Raw genomic sequence first — 19994 nt, 5'->3', positions numbered from 1 at the left:
TTTTTTTGTTTTTTTTTTTTTGTTTGTTTGTTTGTTTGTTTGGGTTTTTTTGTGTGTGTGGTTTTTTTTTTAACCTATATCTGGATGCCCCATCCCTGGAGGTGTTCAGGGCCACGCTGGATGGGGCTTTAAGCAACCTTCTAGTGGGAGAAGTCGCTGCCCATGCAAGGAGGGTTGGAGCTAGGTGATCTTTAAGGTCCCTTCCAACACAAAACACTCTGTGATTCTGTATCATTTCATGCAAGTATGCTACCAAGCAGTCTTAAACAGTTAAACTATAACAACCCTACATTAACCCTAGATTAATGTAAGAGGTGATAGCATTGCCAGTGTTGGAAGGCAAAAATTACTGCTGAAAAATATTTAACATTTCACATTTATAAGGCTGCTTTTTTTCCACTTTTAACTTCCTACTGTAATAGGTAGTTTTAAGGGTAGAGTCTATGGATGGAGCTAGAGAGGTTGATACGGAAGCAGAATAAAACCAAATTTGTTTGTGGAGCTGATCCAAATGGGATATTGTCAGAGAAAGGAGTAATGATAGGGACAGTGAACCCTGGAAATGGACAGTGGGTCAGGTACAGGCTTGCACAAGAGCAGAGTGGCCCTTTAATTTTGGGTTGCATATGTGGAGAAGGATCACCATGCAACACTTGTAACTCCTCTCCTTGTGAATCAGAGAAGCTACAGAGGTGCAAGGTGACCTTGGTTTTAAAGTTAGCAAGCCTTTTTCCCGGCTTCATTACCAAGGCAGCGGTCTGGATTCCTGCTACTTTAGTAGAGATCTGGGAATGGGACGCAGACTCTCAGGAGTGAAGTGTGATCCAGCCAAGGGCTGGATGCTACTGGGACAGCTCACACTGGAGTTGTCAGAGCCCCAAAGAAATGTGTGTCAGGCATTGGGCACCTTTGTGCTGTCCCACGCCTTCCACCCCTGGGTGGAACTCACATGAATGGGCTTAGCCCTATATCGCATGCTGCTTAGGGCTGTGGCACTGGATTTATGGCCTCTGGACTACCATTGCTTTCCAAAAACCTCATCTGGAATGGCCTGAAGTACTCTCTGAGGCAGTACCGGAAAGGGATGGATGGCTATAGTGGCTGTGCTGATCCCCGGTGCTCCATCGATGGCGATCCTGCTGCCCGGCAAACCACGTCCCACCCTGCTGTATCCCTTACCGGGATGCCTTCGAGGCAGCAAGGCGTCCCTCCGTCGCCCGTTTCCTGCCCCGAGGACCATCTCTCCTCCTGATTTACACATCCCAGGAGGTCTCTGCAGCTTCCCCCAGGACCCCGCACACTCCAGAGGAGTCGCGCAGCTTCCCACACGCGCACTCGGGGTTTTCCCCCGTGGCTGCTCCGTCGGGGCGCAGCCCGGTGCCCGCCGGAGGCGAGAGGAGCTGGCGGGGCGGGGGCAGAGGCGGGCGGGGCCGCCCCTCCGCCAGGCGCGGAGCTATAAGGGCAGCGCGGAGCTGTAAGGAGGGCAGCGGAGAGTTGAGCGGAGCCATGGGTAACCGTGTCACCCGCGAGGACTTCGAGTGGGTCTACACGGAGCAGCCCCATACGCAGCGCAGGAAGGAGATCCTGGGTACGTCGGCGGGCTCGGAAGCGGCCGCCGTCGGGGTGGGCGGTGTGGCTGGATGGCACCTCCGGACTGACGAGGAGGCGCGGGCAGTTCTTGGTGCTGGGATCTGGTCGGGGTACTGGCCAGGGTGTGGGTGCTGCAGCCCGGTGGTCTTGGAGGGATGTTTTCCCCGGGGGATGCCGCTCTCCCGCCTCGCTTTCTGAAGGCAACGGAGAGGGACGGCGGGGACACTGCTGCACGGGGCTGGGTCCTATCAGCAGCAGAACTGGCAGTGTCGGAGTGACATTGCCGGACGACAACCGCACCTGATCGCCTCCGAGCTCCGCCGGGCCGGCTGCAGGGGGACCGCGGTGCGCGGCAGCGCTCCTGCTGTGCCTGTGGGGGCGGGGTGGAAATCCTCCGGCAGGTGAGTTTTCCCGGTGTCTTAGTCCAATAAAATCAACGAACATGTGGGTGAGTGTTTGCTAGGAAACAATAGAAAGTTCCTTCTGCTGTCCGTCGGCAAGGTACACGCTTGTATTTCCACTGTGCAGGCATTGTTTAACTGTTCATGAGTAAGTTGGGTTGGGTATTTTTAATTTTTTTTTGGTTTGGGGTGTGGGCTGAAGATAATTTCTGAGAATAATTTATGTTTTAAAATTGTTGCAGAATAATGTTGCATATCTTCTGGAAATAACTTTTCAACATTTTATTAATAAAAAGATTATGATTTTTTTTTCTGTTTTTATTTGCGGTTTTTGGTTGATAGTTTTTTAAAATTCCCTTTAATAAATAGGATAAAGTTTTAAAAGAACTTTTATAAAGAAGGCACTGGAGCTTGTGGCTGAGCTGCTGCACAGTGCCTATGATAATTAAGGTGCAGTTTCTTAACTCCTCCACAGTCTAATAGATTAATCCAGGATTAATCTAAATTACAAAAACATTTCCGGTATAGTTGTGGTGGTGGAATATCCTGATCCAGGTTTGAATTATATACAGGAAAATAATAATTATTTTACGATGTAATCATGATAGAGAGTCAAATGATGTCATTATATAAAATGTCATGCTACTCATACTTTCAGCCAAGAGGACTATGTTTTGGTGTGCTGTGGGTAGAAATGTGTATGGCGTTTCTTCCCTTGACAATCTCTTGCTTCACTGATCCTGCCATGGACTGGGGACTGCAAACTGTGATAAAGTTGCATTGTAAGTAGGCACAGGAATGGTTGGGCTGTCTTACCCTTGCCACAGCAGACTCTGTTTGTAGGACCTGTCAACAGCATATTTGAAGAGGCTTTGCTCTCAGTCTTTTTGGGTTTAGAACAAGCCACTGGAATGAAGGTCCATCACCTTCCCTGAAGTTCTGCCTGCCCCAGCTCTAGGAGCAGAGGGAGGGTGTGGAGAATTTCTACCTGAAAAGAGACTTGTGGCAGATGTGGGCAGAACAATCTGTGTCTGTCTGGCAGTGCAGAATGGATTATGCAACTAGTGTCATGAATACCAAAATGCTACCAAAAGTTATTGAAACTATGATGATATCCCATATGATATTGGTATATATATTGATCATCACTGTATTATTCAAAGCCTGAGGGTCAGTGGACCCCTAGTGTGTCTAGTATGTAGTTACCAAATCATCTAGTGTCTATGTAGCTGGAGTGCACTGTAAGAAGCTTAGATACATAGGAACCAACATATATAAATATCCACATATTTTACATTCTTGTATATAGCAGTGCCTTGGGGACAGAAGCATTCCATGCTGCTAAAGGAAGTATTTTACTCCGAATAGGTTAATGATTTAGTTGCTAAGCAGTGGAACGTGATTGTTTTCTATTTAGGCTTCAGCAAGCTGAAATTATCCATTATGAAAAAATATGGGCGAACTGACTAATCCATTAAGCAGTTTCTTTCTGCATAAGTGGTGTTTTCTTGAGCTGTTGCACCAGTATATTTCTATAGAGCAAGTGAGAGATAATAATGTTCTGTCACAAAGCTTTATATATTGTCTATGAGAGTGTTTTGGAGTGGTTGACAATATATCTGTATGAGAACTTGAAGTCCAATGCCCTGCCACAGGCAAGGGACATCTTTCACCAGCTCAGCTTGCTTGAAGCCCTGTCCAACTTGACCTTGAATGCTTCTAGGGATGGGACATTTATAGTTTCTGTGGGCAATCTGTTCCTGTTGAACAGGAGAGCTATAATCTGCGTATATCAACTGGTCTGGCTCGAAGCTAGCTTATGACATGACACTGTTTTACTGGATAAATCTACCAGGGATGCAATTCCTAATGGCTATAATTATATCAATGCATCAACATTTTGCGCAAGGCAGAGGTGATACTTTATCTGTTATCTCTTTGTGGTATCATCTTCCTAGACTCTAGGTATTAAAATGTAGTATGTACTTGGTGCTGTCTAGGTGCCAGCTGCTTCTGAGTTACAGTACAGATCTCTTGCCAAGCTAGCAATTTGGCCTTGATCATGTTATCCATGTTCCTGAACATGTTATTCACGCTTTTCAGTTTGTGAAATTGAATTGTTTCATTTCATATTCTTTCACCCTCTTGCATATGAAAATCTTTACTATCTTGTGTCAGGACTGAGATTTGTGTCGCGCTGCAGTAGAGCTGTGTTAGGGGAAGCCCTGGCCAAGAACTAACCAGATGGAAAAAGTTCTTTTTCATCTGGAGCTGCTTACCCATCTTGTATAATTAGATGAATGCTATTAGAAGAAGAGTGAGTTACTGGGTATAACACAGAGGAGATGAATCCTAGAAGAAGAATTTGTTCTTTTTAGTGGCAGTAAGGGTCTGTTTTATTAAAAACACTTGCAGAACTATGATCTTGCACAGAGACACATGTTGGTGGATTTTTTCACTCTTGATGAAGCTGAAAAAATCATTGCTCTGGTGCTGGTAACATGATAAGCACACAATGAATGGTCACTTCATCTGCAAACAGTTTTCCAATTGCAAACAATGAGCAATACATTGTGGCGTGCAAAGAATGAGATTTTATTTGTGCTGTGAATTTAATCTAACTTTATAAAGTTACTAAGGGTAGTCAGAAAATGCCTTGCCTCATGGAATCCTTAGAGAATACTTTGTTTCTGATGGGGATGAAGGCTGAATCAGTGCTGCTCAAGTTAGGCTAGGAGAATCTAAATTTGATCTAACATCCAAAAATAATTAGTAAGTATATAATTTGTTCTTCGGCAAGTTATGTTGAAGTAAAGATGGTGCTAGTGTTTTGTATGTGCTGTATCCTGTAGGAAGGCTGAGATGCTAACCTATGGAAAGGGGGAGGATGTAGAACAAAACAGAAAAGCAAAATGTCTTAATTTTAGCATTTAGCTGATTTGAGTATAGAAGCTTCCAGCTCTACTCACTTATTTAGATGCCAGTCTGCTGCTTCTTACAAATGACTCTGCTGTTGCTTATTTAAATCTCATATAGGAAAATTCTCATAAATTGTACCTACTGAAATGCACTAGATACATATCTCCTTAATTTAAATCAAAGCCCTGAATTACACATCCTTCTGGCAAAGAAGCTATGAGTTTGTTTCCCCTTTAATGCTACAGTATGTGGGCACAGTGCATATTCTCTGAGCACATTCAGACTAGCTGCCATCTTGGTGTTCATGCCAAATCCCTGTGGGGACCACCTATAAAATAAATCAAATGAACAGAATGTCCCTCTTTAAGGCACTTGTGGTCTTCTGCTGAAAATGTGTTAAGTGCAATTGAAGGCTTCAGCATACTCCACACTGCAGGTTTTAATTTCAGAGGGGCTTGGAAGCCCTCTCTACATCCCCTTACTCTGGAACCAGCCCATAAATAAGTGTAAATAAACAGGTCATAGTGGGGTGCCAATAATCGTATGTCTCTGCCAATACCAGGAGTATGGCACCACTGAGGTGCTTTGCCTCTGGTGGGCACTTCTGGGTGACCCAGCTCCCTTGGGCTGACCAGCACAAAGTAGTTTAGGAGTCTGTGTGTGGCAAATACAGACCCTTGTCCTTTCACCTTGGATGCATAAACTTCAGAGTGATTAGACAGGCCAAAAAGGCTTCTTATTAATTTGTATACTGGAGCAGGGGAAGAGAGTGTGCAAAGCCAGAAGCTCTTGCCATGTGTGCTGTCCTTTGTGTGTGTCCTACCTGTGTCTTGTCTTGCACACAACTGAAATGTTATGTGCAGTTTATAAGCACGTTCATGAGCTAAAAAGTGCAAAACTACCATGCCAGCAAACTGAATTACTTTGTTTTCTTTTTTTGGCACGAGTACCAGCTCCAGCATAGGGCACAGGCTAGTAAAGCTAATATCCTGTGCCTGGTGTCTCTTATTTGTTCTGGCAGGTACTCAGTTGATAGAACATAGTCCAAGGCAGCAGCATCATAGAGATACTCTTCTTCTTTAAAAGGATTTCTGAAAGTCATACTGAATAGTTTCTCCACATCGCGTATACCTGTATGCTGCACTTTTGGTCAAAACAGAGGAAGATAAAAGAAATAAATTTCTTCTCGTGTTGTTACTAGCTTTTCATGGCTACTGCTCCTTTAAATCTCCACCACCTCTGTGTCTGTGGGCAACTCCTGCTCTTGCCCTGATGCAAATCCCACGTCAGCCAAAATGTGTAAGTTCTAAGTATATGGTGTCACATCAACAAGAAACTGTCTGCTGCCATCACTGAAGTCTCATTGGGTCTCTCCTAAGTCATCTCACAAACATTGCCAGTGGAAACAGAGCATGAGTGAGCATGAGCAGAGCATGAGCTCTTGCAAGATATGAGCTGTCTCCTGAACACCAGGATCTAGCAACTAATGACTTCTCCAAGAGCAATTGCTCCAGCCCTAACTAAGGATCACTATCCTGGGGCTATCGTGAGTGTTCCTGATTCTCCAGAGTAGAGCATTAAGAATAAAAACATGTAGTCAGAGTAATTTGTCAGTAGTGTTTCAGAGTGAAACATGCTTCTAGAAAGATCACTGATGCTTACACACAACAGTGGAGTGATGTCTGTGAAATCTTAATTCAATAAAATGAGTTGTTTCAGAATCATGAATGCTCCTGAAAATATACTGGCAGCATTTGTTCTCTCTTGACTGATCTTTCATCCAGACTATTGTACAAGTAGGAAATGATGTCTTTCATTGTCATGATGCAGATTTTTTGACTGTGGTTACAGAATTGCAGAATTACTAACTGCATCTACTCACTAAAGTGAATACTACTACTATTAAAGTGCTTGCACTGCTTTTGCACTGTGCTGAGAAAGAAAATCATTATTCTGCCCTGCTGCACTTCTACTCTAGTATTGCCACCCTCAGAGTAGCTGTATGATGGACAAGCTGGAAGCAGTGCCTGTGGATAATCAATATGCCCAGCTGAGCTAGCAGACTCCCAACAAGCTGGAGGGTGGAGAACAGGCTGTGGAGGCATCAAAGTAGCTGGATCTGTCCTGGTCCTGTTGAACTCTAAAGGACAAGTCCTGGTCCCATGGTGACATATCTTAGTGGAGCTTTTTTGTGTTTTCTCCCCTGTGTTATCTAGAATTGCTGCATGTTGGCTTGGTTTGGGTTTTTTCCCCCCCATTTCTATGCCCTTTCCATGCCTTGATTCTAGATAATGAAGAACTCTCTACAGATTACATTTTATAGCCATCCTCATGTATTAGCCCTGACACAGTGCTTGTGTCAGAACAAGCAATGGACTCTGGCTGTATGGAAGCTGTTCATTTTTATAATGGCAAAGTGCTCAGGAAGACCAAAATGGAATCAATTCAGGAAAAAGTAGCATGATGAAAATCAGACATCTCATAGTGTGAAACTCTATCAGTCTCAAGAGTGGACCATAGGTGTCTGCTTACTTCTTGAAATGCATTGTTTTTATTGTATGGCTGCTGGAAGTCTCATACTACAGCTACTACTCATAATTACAGCTACTGGTTCAGCACTGTGCAGTAGCTCTCTCTTTGATTCTCATTGCTTTTGGAACAGCCAGATGGCTGACAGCTGGTTTGCACAGCCATGGTTTGCACAGCTCAGCTGATCGCCTACAGGCACTTGTTGCAGCTGCCTTACAGGGTTGTCCAGATTTTTCAGCTCTAAGTGCTGTGTTTTGCCTTACTAGGATCCCCTCAGATAACTGGAAGGCATGAGCACAAGGAAAAAGTGAGATACATCTCTGTGTTAGCACAGTATATTGCAGTCATTTGGATCACTTAATCTAAAATTAAATGTGTCTCACTGAAGAGTTTTTGGCCTCAAATTATGAAAGGGTCAGCATTCAACATTTTCTATGTACAGTACCCCTGAACCAGAAAGCTTCTGCCAGGCTACTTTAGCAGCAGAGCTATTAGCCTCATGTGCCTGGCAGCCCACCTGGCACCCTCCCTCTTTGTGCCATGGGAATCATAGAATGCTTTGGGTTGGAAGGGACCTTAAATATCATCTAGTTTCAACCCTCCCTGCCGTGGGCAGGTACACCTCCCACTAGACCAGGTTGCTTGAAGCCCCATCCATCCCTTGAAGATTTCCAGGGAGGAGACATCCATAATATCTCTGGGAAACCTGTTGCAGTGTCTCACAACCCTCAGACTGAAGAATTTCTTCCTAATAGCTAATATAAATCTACCCTCTTTCAGTTTGAAGCTGTTAACTATTGTCCTGTCAATAGACTCTGAAAAGTCCCTCCCCAACTTTCCTGTAGCCCCTTCATGTAAAGGCAGCCATAAGGTCTTTCCTGGAGCCTTCTCTTCCCCAGTCTGAGCAAGCCCAACTCTCTCAGCCTGTCTTCACAGTAGAGCTGCTCCAGTCCTCTGATCACATTCGTGGCCCTCCTCTAGACTTGCTCCAAGAGGTCTGTGTCCTTATTATACTGGGGACTCCAGGTTCTCCAGGTGGGGTCTCATGAGAATGGAATATAAGGGCAGAATCATCTCAGCCTACTGCCCACACTTCTTTTGATGCAGCCCAGAACATAGTTGGCTTTTTGGGGTGCAATTGCACCTTGCCAGCTCATGTGGAGCTTTTCAGCATGAACCTCAAGTCCTTTTCATCAGAGCTGTGCTCAATCCAGTCTTTGCCCAGCCTGTAATTGAGCTTTGAATCGCCTCAAGCTACATGCATGACCTTGCACTTGGCCTTGTTGAACTTCATGCTGTTTGCTGGGGCCCACCTCCGAAGCCTGTCAAGGTCAGCTCTGGGTGGCATCCCTTCCCTCCAGCATGTTATTACTGGTAAAAAGACAATATTAAATCCTAGCAAGTTACTTAACAGCTGTTCCCTGTGGTAAATACAACCTACCTGCATTGCTGCTTGCAGACAGCTGCCAGCTGGCAGTTACTACCCTGAAATCTCTTAAGCGTAGTCTGCAATCCTTGCTAGCTTCAACAACAAAAAAATAGATCCAAAGTGGCAATGTCAATAGCTTCTCAAACTACAATCTGAAGCATCGACATCGTTTTCCCATTTCCCCATTAAAACTTGTTTTGGTCAAAGTGGCCTGAATTTAACCAGGCTGAGGGACAAGTTTGACTTTTTTACATCTCTTCATCTCTTCTAGTGACTGCAGTAATTTATCTCTGTCAACTACAAGGCTGAAAATTTGAAATGGCTCAATTTATTAAAGGGTTTTCTTGATTTTTGGACAGATGGTCCTAATCAGGACATTAAGCTATGTAAACTTATGTCCGTAATAAATATTCCAATCAGATCATTATACCAATTTTTTCTTTACAGTGGATATCTCACCACTTTGTGTAAAATTTTGATACCTATCTAGCTACTAGAGAACCATTTCTAGCATATTAGTATTTCTTACATAAAAACTAATAAAAAATCCTGTAAAACCAGGGACAAAACCAAAACTCCTGTGCTTTCCAGAGATTTTGGTAAAAAATTTTGGCTGACTTTGTAAAGATGTCAACTTCTACTAGAGCTTTCCCACTATCGAAAATCTCTTCCCTGACTGAAGACTCCTCATGGTGACTTTGCTCCCTTTGCATCCTCATGTGGGAAAGACTAAAAAATATCTCTTTTCTCATCATCTTCTACAAAACATGTCTAATCTTTTTTGTCTCTATCCTGTTAAGCTGAGCTGAAGCTGTCCAACAGACTCAAAAGTTGTTTGAATGCGTGCAGAGCACAACCACATCAGCCTGCTTCCTTAAGCAATGCTTCATCTCTCTGAACTTTTGCAAACTTCTCAGGGTTCACTTCTGTAAAAACCTTCTCTGTGTCCTGAACTTGGTACCTGCCATGCCTTGCAAGGTCACATGAAGTTGTGTGTGTTGTCTCCCATAGTTGTTTATAGTACATACAGCTGCATGGATGCAAATGATTATAATCAGCTTTTATTGCATTGGTAAAATACAGTGACAGTCAGATGTTATTTACTTTTCTATTCATAAAATAGTCTTACCAAACTTACAGGGACACAGTGTAACCTCAGGGTTCAGAATGACTGGCTTCTGCAGTCTTATCTCTGTAAACTGTAATTACTGAGAAATGCATAGTATGATTAAAAGGAGGGAGGCCAGTAGGTGGGAAAAAGCCATAGAACAGTAGGAAAATTCATGTGCAAAATAAAGCTGGAAGTGAGAAGTGTGGGTTTGGAAAGAAGAGACCTTAAGCGATGAGCAGCACCTAGAAGATAAGCTGTATTTACATTTTTTTCTTAAAAGGAGGAATGTATGGCCAGGAGAACCGAAGATCATAGGATCACAGGATCATATAACAGTTTGGGTTGGAAGGGACCTTTAAAGGTCACCTAGTCCACTCCCTCTTGCAGTGAGCAGGGACATCTATGACTACATCAGGATGCTCAGTGCCCCATCAAGCCTGCCTTTGAATGTCTCCAGGGATGGGGCCTCCACCAGGTGAAGGGCAACCTGTTCCAGTGTTTTGCCACCCCCATAGTAAAGAATTTCTTCCTAACGCATAAATTCCTAAGATCAGTACATTAGTTGTGTCCCAACACAGGTCAGACCTGGCCAGCTTAGCCCATGTGTCTCTGATATTGTATTGCAGTATTTGTGAGGCTGCATGAAGCTGCTGTGTGATTATTTAAGTGACTTTGATGCCTGTTTCTGGTATGTGACTTGGGAATAGGCCAATGAATAGGAACAGACAAAAATTTTCTGCATCTTACAAATGCCCAACAATATTGTTGACTTTCTTCTGATGTTACTATGCGCAAAGACTTGTAAGTGTTGTAAACATTGTTGAGTGCTCAAACACTTTGAAAAAAATTTTTGATGCTATATTTATCATGTAACCACAGAGCAAAACCTGGTGAGCCTGTTACTCAGCCATCTTCCTCTGCTGTTATGTCTGAAGCAACAGCAGAGACTGTTGAGAGAAAAGGACTGTAAAGAAGGCACTTGTATCCCTTTTGTGAAAAAGAGATTGTGGATTTGGTAAAATAAAAAGGGATATGAAAAACTTGACAGAAGTTACTTTTTGAAGCTTAAATTTGGTGGGGTTGAGCATATTAATAACTCATCCTTGTGAGGGCACATGGTGCCACATATTGACCGCCAGGTATGTGCTCTTTCTTATTGAAATATATATACATATATGTCAACTATATATATATATGCTTATATATATATTTATATATTCAATATATAGTAAAAAGAGAGAGATCTCTCTTAAAATTGGACATGTTGCTGACAGTGGGAATAGATCCCAGACATTAGTGGAGTTTTCAGTGTAGTGGAAACTCAGCCCTGGAACTGCCATTTTATAAAAACAGGGCTTCAAACACAGAGTGTCAGTGGTGTGATCTAATGAGTATTTCCTTGCATTTTTCCCTTTAGCAAAGTATCCAGAGATCAAGACACTGATGGGACCAGATCTGCATTTGAAGTGGATTGTATCTGGAATGGTTTTTGTGCAGTTTCTAGCATGCTACCTGGTGAAGGACTTATCCTGGAAATGGATTTTCTTCTGGGCTTACGCTTTTGGGGGTTGCATCAACCATTCGCTGACCCTCGCCATCCATGACATTTCACACAACGTTGCTTTTGGGAACAAGCAGACCAAGTGGAACCGATGGTTTGCAGTCTTTGCCAACTTACCAGTAGGCGTCCCTTACTCTGCCTCCTTCAAGAAATACCACATTGACCATCATCGGTACCTGGGTGGGGACAGCCTGGATGTGGACATCCCCACAGACTTTGAAGGATGGTTTTTCTGTACACCACTTCGGAAACTGCTTTGGCTTTTCCTCCAACCCCTGTTCTACAGTCTGAGACCACTGTATGTGAACCCCAAGGCAATTACACGCATGGAAATTTTTAACGCTCTTGTCCAGTTTTCTGTAGACCTCATAATTTACTACCTTTGGGGGCTCAGACCTATTATTTACTTGATAGCAGGTACAATCCTTTGCATGGGTATACATCCCATTTCTGGGCACTTCATAGCAGAACACTACATGTTCTTAAAAGGGTATGAGACCTACTCTTATTATGGACCTCTGAACTTCCTCACTTTTAATGTAGGCTACCACATGGAGCACCATGACTTCCCCAGCATTCCTGGATGCAGATTGCCAATGGTAAGTATGGCAGCCAAACTTCTGTAATATTTAGCTTATTTTAAGGAAAGAAAAACTTCTGAGGGCTTAAGTAATTCTTTTTGCATGATGAAATCATCCAACAATGCTCTAAATTTCTACAGTTTCCTAACTCAGCCACCAGCTTTTTGCTCTCTGAAAGGCCTATCTGAAGTGATATAGGTGACAATTAATGCTTGAAATTTGTCTAACCATTAACTGCTAACTTTATAGCTTGATTAACATCAAACAAAAGTCTCTCTATTTTTGAATGACATAAGTATCTGGGCATGTTTCAGCTTGACACAAATAGCACTAGAAAAAAACCCCTCCCTCTACATGACTTGTTTCAGCTCTGCTGCCCCACCCACAGAAACTGAGGATGCCTGATTTGTCATTGGGCTCTCCTCTTTTGAAAGTCAAGTCCCTTTTTTTTTTTTTTTTTTTTTTTTTTTTTCCACGCTTTATCAGTTGTGGGAAACAAATTTGCAAGGCCCAGGTGTCTAGGAATGGTTTTCAATCTCCCCTCCAGGTATGTGGCTGCTCTTCTGGGTTTTAATACCAGGGTTCCTCAGCAGGTGCTCACAGTGTTGGAGGTACGTGACTTCAAAGTATTCCTCCTACATATAAATCCTCTGGCACAGTAGGAAGGGAACATCTTCTGTCTCTGGTTTGATGCAAACCTGGGGGCTGGGCCCCTCAGTTTAAGAAGGATGTAGAGGTCCTGGAACAGGTCCAAAGGAGGGCAACCAGGCTGGTGAAGGGACTCGAGCACAGGCCCTATGAGGAGAGGCTGAGAGAGCTGGGGCTGTTCAGCCTGAAGAAGAGGAGGCTCAGGGGAGACCTCATTGCTGTCTACAACTACCTGAAAGGAGGCTGTAGCGAGGTGGGAACTGGACTCTTTTCACAGACGACCTTCAACAAGACAAGAGGACACAGTCTTAAGTTGTGCCAGGGGAGGTTTAGGTTAGATATTAGAAAGAATTTCTTCACGGAGAGGGTGATTAGGCTATGGAATGGACTGCCCGGAGAGGTGGTAGATTCTCCGTCCCTGGAGACATTTAAAAAAAGACTGGATGTGGCACTCAGTGCCATGGTCTAGCAACTGCTCCGGTGGGTCAAGGGTTGGACTAGATGATCTCTGAGGTCCCTTCCAACCCGGCTAATTCTATGATTCTATGATTCTATGATTCTCATGAGATGGCAGTAGAGCTGAGAAGGCTGAGGTTTGGGAGCTGTGACCTCCCCACTACTGCATAACACATAGAACTTTGTTATCCAGGCACACCCTGCTTTATCAGCTGATGTTCTTCATCACAGAAACACTGACTGAGATTCAAACCAAGAGGAGATAGAAGAGCTTGGGGAGCCTCTATATAAGCTGCAGTTCTTTTTAAACACATCTCCTTCATGCTTGAGGTCTGTCCTGGAGAACCTGGCCATCCCTTGTGGGGTTTGGAGCAGGCAGTAAAGCAGCCCATGTTCACATATGAGGTTCTGTCAGGCACTCACATTGCTGATACACCTGATAGCTCAGCTGGGAAGAGTAGGAGCTTAGTCCTGCCTTCAAATGTTCAAACTTGTTAGATAGGCATAGATACTTAGATTACTGAAATGTAAATAGAAGAAGAGAAAAAAGTTAGCGCTCTGTCTTACACAAGGGAGGTGAGTGACTAATTGAGCTTGCTGGGACTGTTGCTCCAGAACTGATTGAGACCTGAAAAGCTCTTTCCCACCCACATCACAAGTAGCTCAGTCTAATTCCTGGAGGCAGTGCAGAAGCTGGAAGTGTCTGCCCTCTCATGTAAAGAGGGAAGAGTTATTTCTTGAATTTTATGGCCTTATGTTCATGTGTTTCTAGCTCTTGGGCAAGTGGGACCTGCTCTCCTAGTGGAGGAGATATCAGGCTTGTCAATTGTTGTTGCCTGACAGAACTATATGGAAAACTTCGAGTCTTTGACAAGTGATTAGTTTCAAGTCAATTAAAGCAAACTGGCTATTAGCTTTTGCAAACAGAAGAAAAATTCTTTGCCTCTTTATTGGAAGGAGATAAAGACTCTACTTTCTAGAGAGTGTTAATGTTTAAACTTCATAACAGGTTGGGCTATAAGCCTCCCCTTATTTTCCCCTGCTTAATGTCCCAACAAATTCTTCACTCAGCCAAGGTCTAGTTTTTTCAACCTTCTTCTAGGCTTCTGAACTTCTAATATTTGAATTGTTTAATATGGATGACCTCTCAGTATACCTATAATTTTTAATTATTGGAAAGCAGAAAGTGGAATAAAGCTTATTTTTTTCATTCCCTCATGATTGAAAGTAGAGGAGAAGTAGGATGGAGAATAACTGGATCTTAATCTTGGAAAGTAACTGACTCTTCCACTTGCTTATCAGAAAAGTAAATCCATCTTTGTCCTTTGTAACAGGTGCCTCATTCAGAATGTTCTGACTAATGTGTTTGACACCAGAAAGATCTTTACCCTATGAATGTGACAGATTTGAAATAGGAAGTTGGCTGTAAGTTTATAGATAATGAAGATGAGTGACATGAATGTTCAGTAAGAGCTTGTCCTGCTAGTATAATGAGATTATGCAAGAGACCAGGAAATTTAACATTACAATCAAGGACATGCTCTAAAAAACCCTTTCGTCTAAAGAATCTAAAAAAACATTTAGACTTATGACTAAATTGATCTTTGGATGAAGCCTTATAGGTATCAAATATTGCATTGTTTGCAAAATGAATAAAAAGATCCATTCTTCATTGTCTGTAGGACTGAATATACTTACGGAGAGAGGGGGCAGGAGAACAAGGAGGAGCTCAGTACTCTTGCTATAGATGGCAATAAAAACTGCAGTGTTACTAGAGGCAAACTTAGTTACTTATTAAGCTTATGGGGAAAAGACATGGTATGAAACCAGATTTTTTTGACACAAAAGACTAGAAAAAATGGTGGATGTGCTGGTTTTGAATTGCAGATTTTTATTAACCCTGTGATGGCCAGGAGGTCAAACATGAGTGCTGCCCTCTGTGCCAAGGACTGTGGAAGGACCTTGCATAAGATGCCTCCGAGGATTCTGAACACATTTTTTCAGCTTCTTGCCATAAGCATCTCTAGCTTCCATTTAGCTCCAGGAAAAAGGGGTAATAGCTATGGTGAAATACTAGGTTGCATTTAACTTTGTGCCTATCTGATACAGTGGGGTAGGACTGGGGTCCTGTTGCTGTGCTCTGCAAGCACAAAACCAGAAGCAAAGTTTCAGTCTAAGAGATGTGATTTCTTACCCCCCACCTTGATCTACTTGAAGAAGAGCCTCAATATACCAAGTACCTTGTGCTTATTAAGATTCTTGCCAACTGTGTGATCCTTTGTTTTTTCATGATAACTTCTGTCCACAAACTAGGAATGAGTGAAGGCTTACAGTTGAGATCTACAAGGAGGAAGTGGGAGAAGAACCTAAGTGAATGGATTATCTCCAATACCATATGGAGCCCTTGAGTAGGAGCTAGGGCTACTTTGTCACAGTGCCATCCTCTTTCACATGATCTATGATCTGGATGCAAAACTTGCTACCTGGAAACTACCATCCTCACCTGGAATGGAACATGGAGGATAGCTCTTCCAGCCTACAAAATATTTAATAAAGGTGGTTTAACATTGTATTTAAAAGAAAATCTGTGTTAAACCCCCATTATTTTTGGCCTCTCTCCTCCCAAAATTTTCTGGTAGGTGAGGAGGTGATATTTTGTCTTCACATACAGAGGTGCTGAAGCAAATAACATTAGGGCAATTGTTTTTGTCAGGAAATTTTTTTCATCATTCCGTTGTAAAAGAGAAACCATTTTAATTTTTTTTCCTGCCACATGAGAGCAAAATGGAAACATGGACCTAACAAACCCACTTTTCTTTTCCATAAGAAAGCCTTTTGGAAATCCTCATTCTAATTGCATTCAATAAACTTTCCCTTTGCCCTATGCTTTTATCACAAATACTTGATTGCAGTTAACCTTATATCTATTGTTTCTGTATGTCTCATACTGTTGTTCAGCCCAGTGCACAGAAACTTTGCCAGTGGTGCAGATGCTGCCTGGCTCCCTGCTTCTGTGCAAGGAGCAAGCCAAGAAGGACCAAGTACTAGTTTGTGTAGGTGTAAGTTATTGTCCCATAGGTGATTTAGGATAATATACTCCAATGCAGGCCCCTGGTCATATCTTGTGGTTTCCATACTAGGCTTCTAATTCAGTATGAGCTGCCACCATACTCTGCTGTGAGGTGCTAAACATAATGCTTGGTGAAAAGCAATCTCCACCACAACCTGATGCTAGCTTGCATCTTACTAGCCATGACTGGGTTGCCAGCTTCCAGAACATGGTGTGTATGATCTGCTTCAAAAATTCACTGCTGGGTATTTTGATTAATCTTAATTATACAATACTTGTATTCTAGGTGCCTCTTTTGAATCTGTAATACAACTGCAGAATATGTGTATGGACTATATTGTAGTGCAAGTTTCCAGAATCATATGTTGTGTCCATCTGAACTCTTTAACACCATGCCTAGACTATACTGCTGCTCATGTTTGCTGAAACGATGGAAACTACTGGGTTGTGCATAGATGGGCTGTATATTGGCCTCTTCTCTGAGCCATTTTATACTACTTTATTCCTCTGTGCAAGGGGCAGTACAGGAAGATTTTCTGAAGCCCTTGTAGTGGTCAGTCTAACATGGTCAAGAACTCTGCAGAATATTGTAACCAGCTGAGAAAACAAATTTGGTTCAGACCATTCTTTCTGTGGGCAAGAAACATAAGGGAGTTCAGGAGAAGAGAGGAATGGTAGAACAGCCATATGAACTTGGCTAATGTAGGGGATGGCTGAATTACTGTTGCAAGTGAAAATTCAGAAATATTGTCTAAAATGCAGGTGGAAAGGGAAGGTCTGTGCTAGGGAATGACCATGTCAGAACTGCAGTGAAGCTTTTGGGGTTGGGGATCTAAGAACCCCTGTGTGTCTTCCTAGGGCTTTGTTAGTGGCTGTCATTCAAGGGAGAAAAGGTATCTTACACTCTAAGTAGTCCTTTCTCTCAACCTTTAGCTATTTCAGTTCCCCATCTGAGAACAGGGATGATGCAAAACCCAGATGAAATTAGTTCTGACTGTGGTTACAGAAGGAGTGCAGGGAACTAAATCTGCATCCCCAGAGATCTTACTCAGTGCCTGGAACTTGCCCTTCTTCCAGTCATTAATAAACACCTCTAAGGTGAAGTGCTGATATTATCTGAATCCCATTGAAAATAAACCACATATGAACTACAGCCCAACACTTTAAAGCAGGATATAGGGAATTATTAGGAAGTCTGTGGTATTCAGTGAAAGGCAGAATACAATCAGACCTGCACTGAACCCTCCAGCTCCAACAAGGCATGGCCATGTCCTGAGCATGGAGTGGGCAGGGACTGAGGTACTGAGGTAAAAGATCTTAACAAAACTTTTATGCAACCCACACTACCTACTAGTGTCTGCTAGGAAGCTGAATTAATGAGGTAACCAGCAGTGAGCAATGCTGGTTTATAATTTAACTTTCTCTGGGATTCTTACTTTTTCACAAACAGTGAAAATGCTTATTTCACTATTACGCCTTGGATGCTGATGAGAGCTTCCTCCTGGATGACAATTTCTGTGTAGCCCTTTTGACCTTCACTGGAAGTCCTCACTGTAGTCAGCATAGTTGGCTTTAAAATTCTGCAGGGTTTTTAAAGAGAGAAGTCATGCTGTCCAGCAAGACAAACTACTCTAGAATAGAGCTTTGTTTGTATAGGAGGTGGAGCTGTAATAAAACTGTGCACAAGTAGTTTAAGTGCAAGTGTACAATAGTTAACAGACTGTGCTACTTCCTAAGTGTGTTCAAAAGGCAAAGCATCTACCTGGAGCAGGGACCTCTGGGAGTTTAGAAGTCCTCATGGTCCCCTGAACCTTCCAGGCTTGAAAGTTCTACACCCTCTGGTTCTGGCCATAGTCCAATGACAAATGCCACTCCCAGTGACACACAATGCTTGTCTGGTGGCAACAGTTAGGGATTTGTAACAGGGATGAAATTTTATTGGACTTGTGACCTAGTAAAGAATCTTCCAGGATCTTTAACACCAAACTGCGGAAAAGTCTGTCCTGCAATCTCCTCTGCCTGCTGGAGGAACCTGCCTCTCAGATTTGCATCACAGGAGCAGAATGGAGGAAAGAAAATTAAGTGTCAGCAAGTCTGTTTGGTGTTATCTCAACTGGTATTTCTCTCCTACCCAGAACCCTCAGCAGACAAGTATTATGAGAACAGAGCTTTAAATGAAGTGTGTTGGAGTCCTGGCAATTTATAAACTGAATTAGTGGATAGTGTCTTTTCACTGGGGAGATTCCTCCACTTCTCAAGTGAGAGAAAATAGTTCTAAATGAAGGCAGAGATCCATAATCTTTCAAATTCTGATACTGGGATGCGAAACTTACATCAGAAATCTGCTAAGAAGTATCTAAATGTATTTAAGTACATCTTATTTGGCTGAACTTCAGAAGCTCACAAGCAATAACAAGTAATTTAGGTTATGGCTGTGCTATCAGATCTGCATAGGAAGACTGAAACACACCTGGAACTGTGCAGCTAAACAGCTCGTTCTCTCTCTTCTTCTTCTTCTTTCAGGTGAAGAGGATTGCAGCAGAATATTACGATAACCTCCCCTGTCACCTGTCCTGGACTCGAGTTTTGTGGGATTTTGTTTTTGATGACAGTATTGGTCCTTATTCAAGGGTTAAGAGACTATGCAAGCTGGCAGAAGAAAGCTAATGAACTAGCTGTGGCTGGTGCTGCATTGGTGTTTGTTTGAATGACTTTTCTGCAGTAGAAGGATGATGGTGTTTGCTGAAGTGGCACTGGTGTCTGCTCCTTATGCTATGAGGATGAGTGTGAAAATGAAGCAATTAAGATGCATGTGTATGTAACATTGTGTATGTAACCCTGTGAAACTAGATGAGAGTGAGCTATGGTTATGCAACCCTTTGGTCTAGGTTTAGAATTAACTTCCTGGGCCATGTGCTCCCACGTCTGAATGTTGGCCTGGTCTGCAATGGAGAATGCTTGGTGTGTGGACACTTGAATGGTTGTGTGTCATTTAGTACAGGTTTCTCTTCATGCCAGATTACATGTAGATACTCTGTGTGCATACGACTGTGAAAGCAGGAGGGATTAGCATGCAGTAGTAAATGATACTGTCAGGAGAACACAAGGGTGCCTTTAGCTTTAAGTCTTGTTTTGTATTGTGTTCTGTTTTATAATATCTTCTGATAATGGATGGTAGCTGAGATTTTGTGTATGTAATGTGTATATTGTGTATATTTTTGTACCTTTGGATCATTATTTTAGTATCTGCTGTTTGACCTCTTTTCCAGTGCTCTGTGAATCCTTTTCTGAATCCATTGATATTCTTAGCATCTAAAATTCAGTGTAGCTAAGTGGCAGAGCTGAACTGTGGCATGAATAAACACTTTCCTTAGTCTTTTGCGTGCTGACTGATTAGCAGTGTGGATATGCCCCTGGAGGAAGTAGGTGTGCCTTTCTCTCTCTCACTTTTTCAACAGTATTCATAACTATCTTGGGAGTGAGTTCAAATGTCATCTAGTAACTTCCCTCCACCCTGGAAAGCTGACAGTTTACTTTTGTCCTTACAAAGTGGTTAAAAGAGAGCTGTAATGGTCCTCTTATAGTCTGACCCTGTAACAGTTTGACTTGTTTCCTTGTGGAAATCCATGTGTGTAACAAAGAAAAGGGTTATTGTGCATTCTTGTTGGAGGCTCAAAGTATGCTGTTAGACCTGGGAAG

At 42.7% G+C, this 19994-nt stretch overlaps 1 protein-coding gene across 4 annotated transcripts; it reads left to right on the top strand.

The window, feature by feature from the left end:
• The first annotated feature begins 1438 nt into the window (after positions 1-1438).
• DEGS2 (delta 4-desaturase, sphingolipid 2) lies at positions 1439-19657 on the top strand. 4 transcript variants are annotated; one of them, XM_030452218.1, is made up of 3 exons: positions 1439-1588; positions 11397-12139; positions 18819-19657. In XM_030452218.1, exons 1-3 carry the CDS (start codon positions 1507-1509, stop codon positions 18960-18962), a joined length of 969 nt encoding a protein of 322 aa, XP_030308078.1. In that variant the 5' UTR covers positions 1439-1506; the 3' UTR covers positions 18963-19657. The 4 variants fall into 4 exon arrangements, with proteins under 4 accessions (XP_030308078.1, XP_030308082.1, XP_030308080.1 ...); XM_030452222.1 differs by lacking the exon at positions 18819-19657 and adding an exon at positions 15539-15619; XM_030452220.1 differs by lacking the exon at positions 18819-19657 and adding an exon at positions 12669-12732.
• Positions 19658-19994: the final 337 nt, after the last annotated feature.

This window comes from Calypte anna, chromosome 5A (genome assembly GCF_003957555.1).
Source record: "Calypte anna isolate BGI_N300 chromosome 5A, bCalAnn1_v1.p, whole genome shotgun sequence".
Classification (NCBI taxonomy): domain Eukaryota; kingdom Metazoa; phylum Chordata; class Aves; order Apodiformes; family Trochilidae; genus Calypte; species Calypte anna.
The sequence above is the reverse complement of the archived record's forward strand: the minus strand, read 5'-3'. Positions and strand labels throughout refer to the sequence as shown.

Bases quoted from the DNA above. Each gene is read 5' to 3' on its own strand.
- DEGS2 (XM_030452218.1), top strand. From the start codon at position 1,507: ATGGGTAACCGTGTCACCCGCGAGGACTTCGAGTGGGTCTACACGGAG. The intron at 1,589-11,396 runs GTACGTCGGCGG...TTTTCCCTTTAG, and splicing joins GCGCAGGAAGGAGATCCTGG to CAAAGTATCCAGAGATCAAG. The intron at 12,140-18,818 runs GTAAGTATGGCA...TTCTTCTTTCAG, and splicing joins CTGGATGCAGATTGCCAATG to GTGAAGAGGATTGCAGCAGA.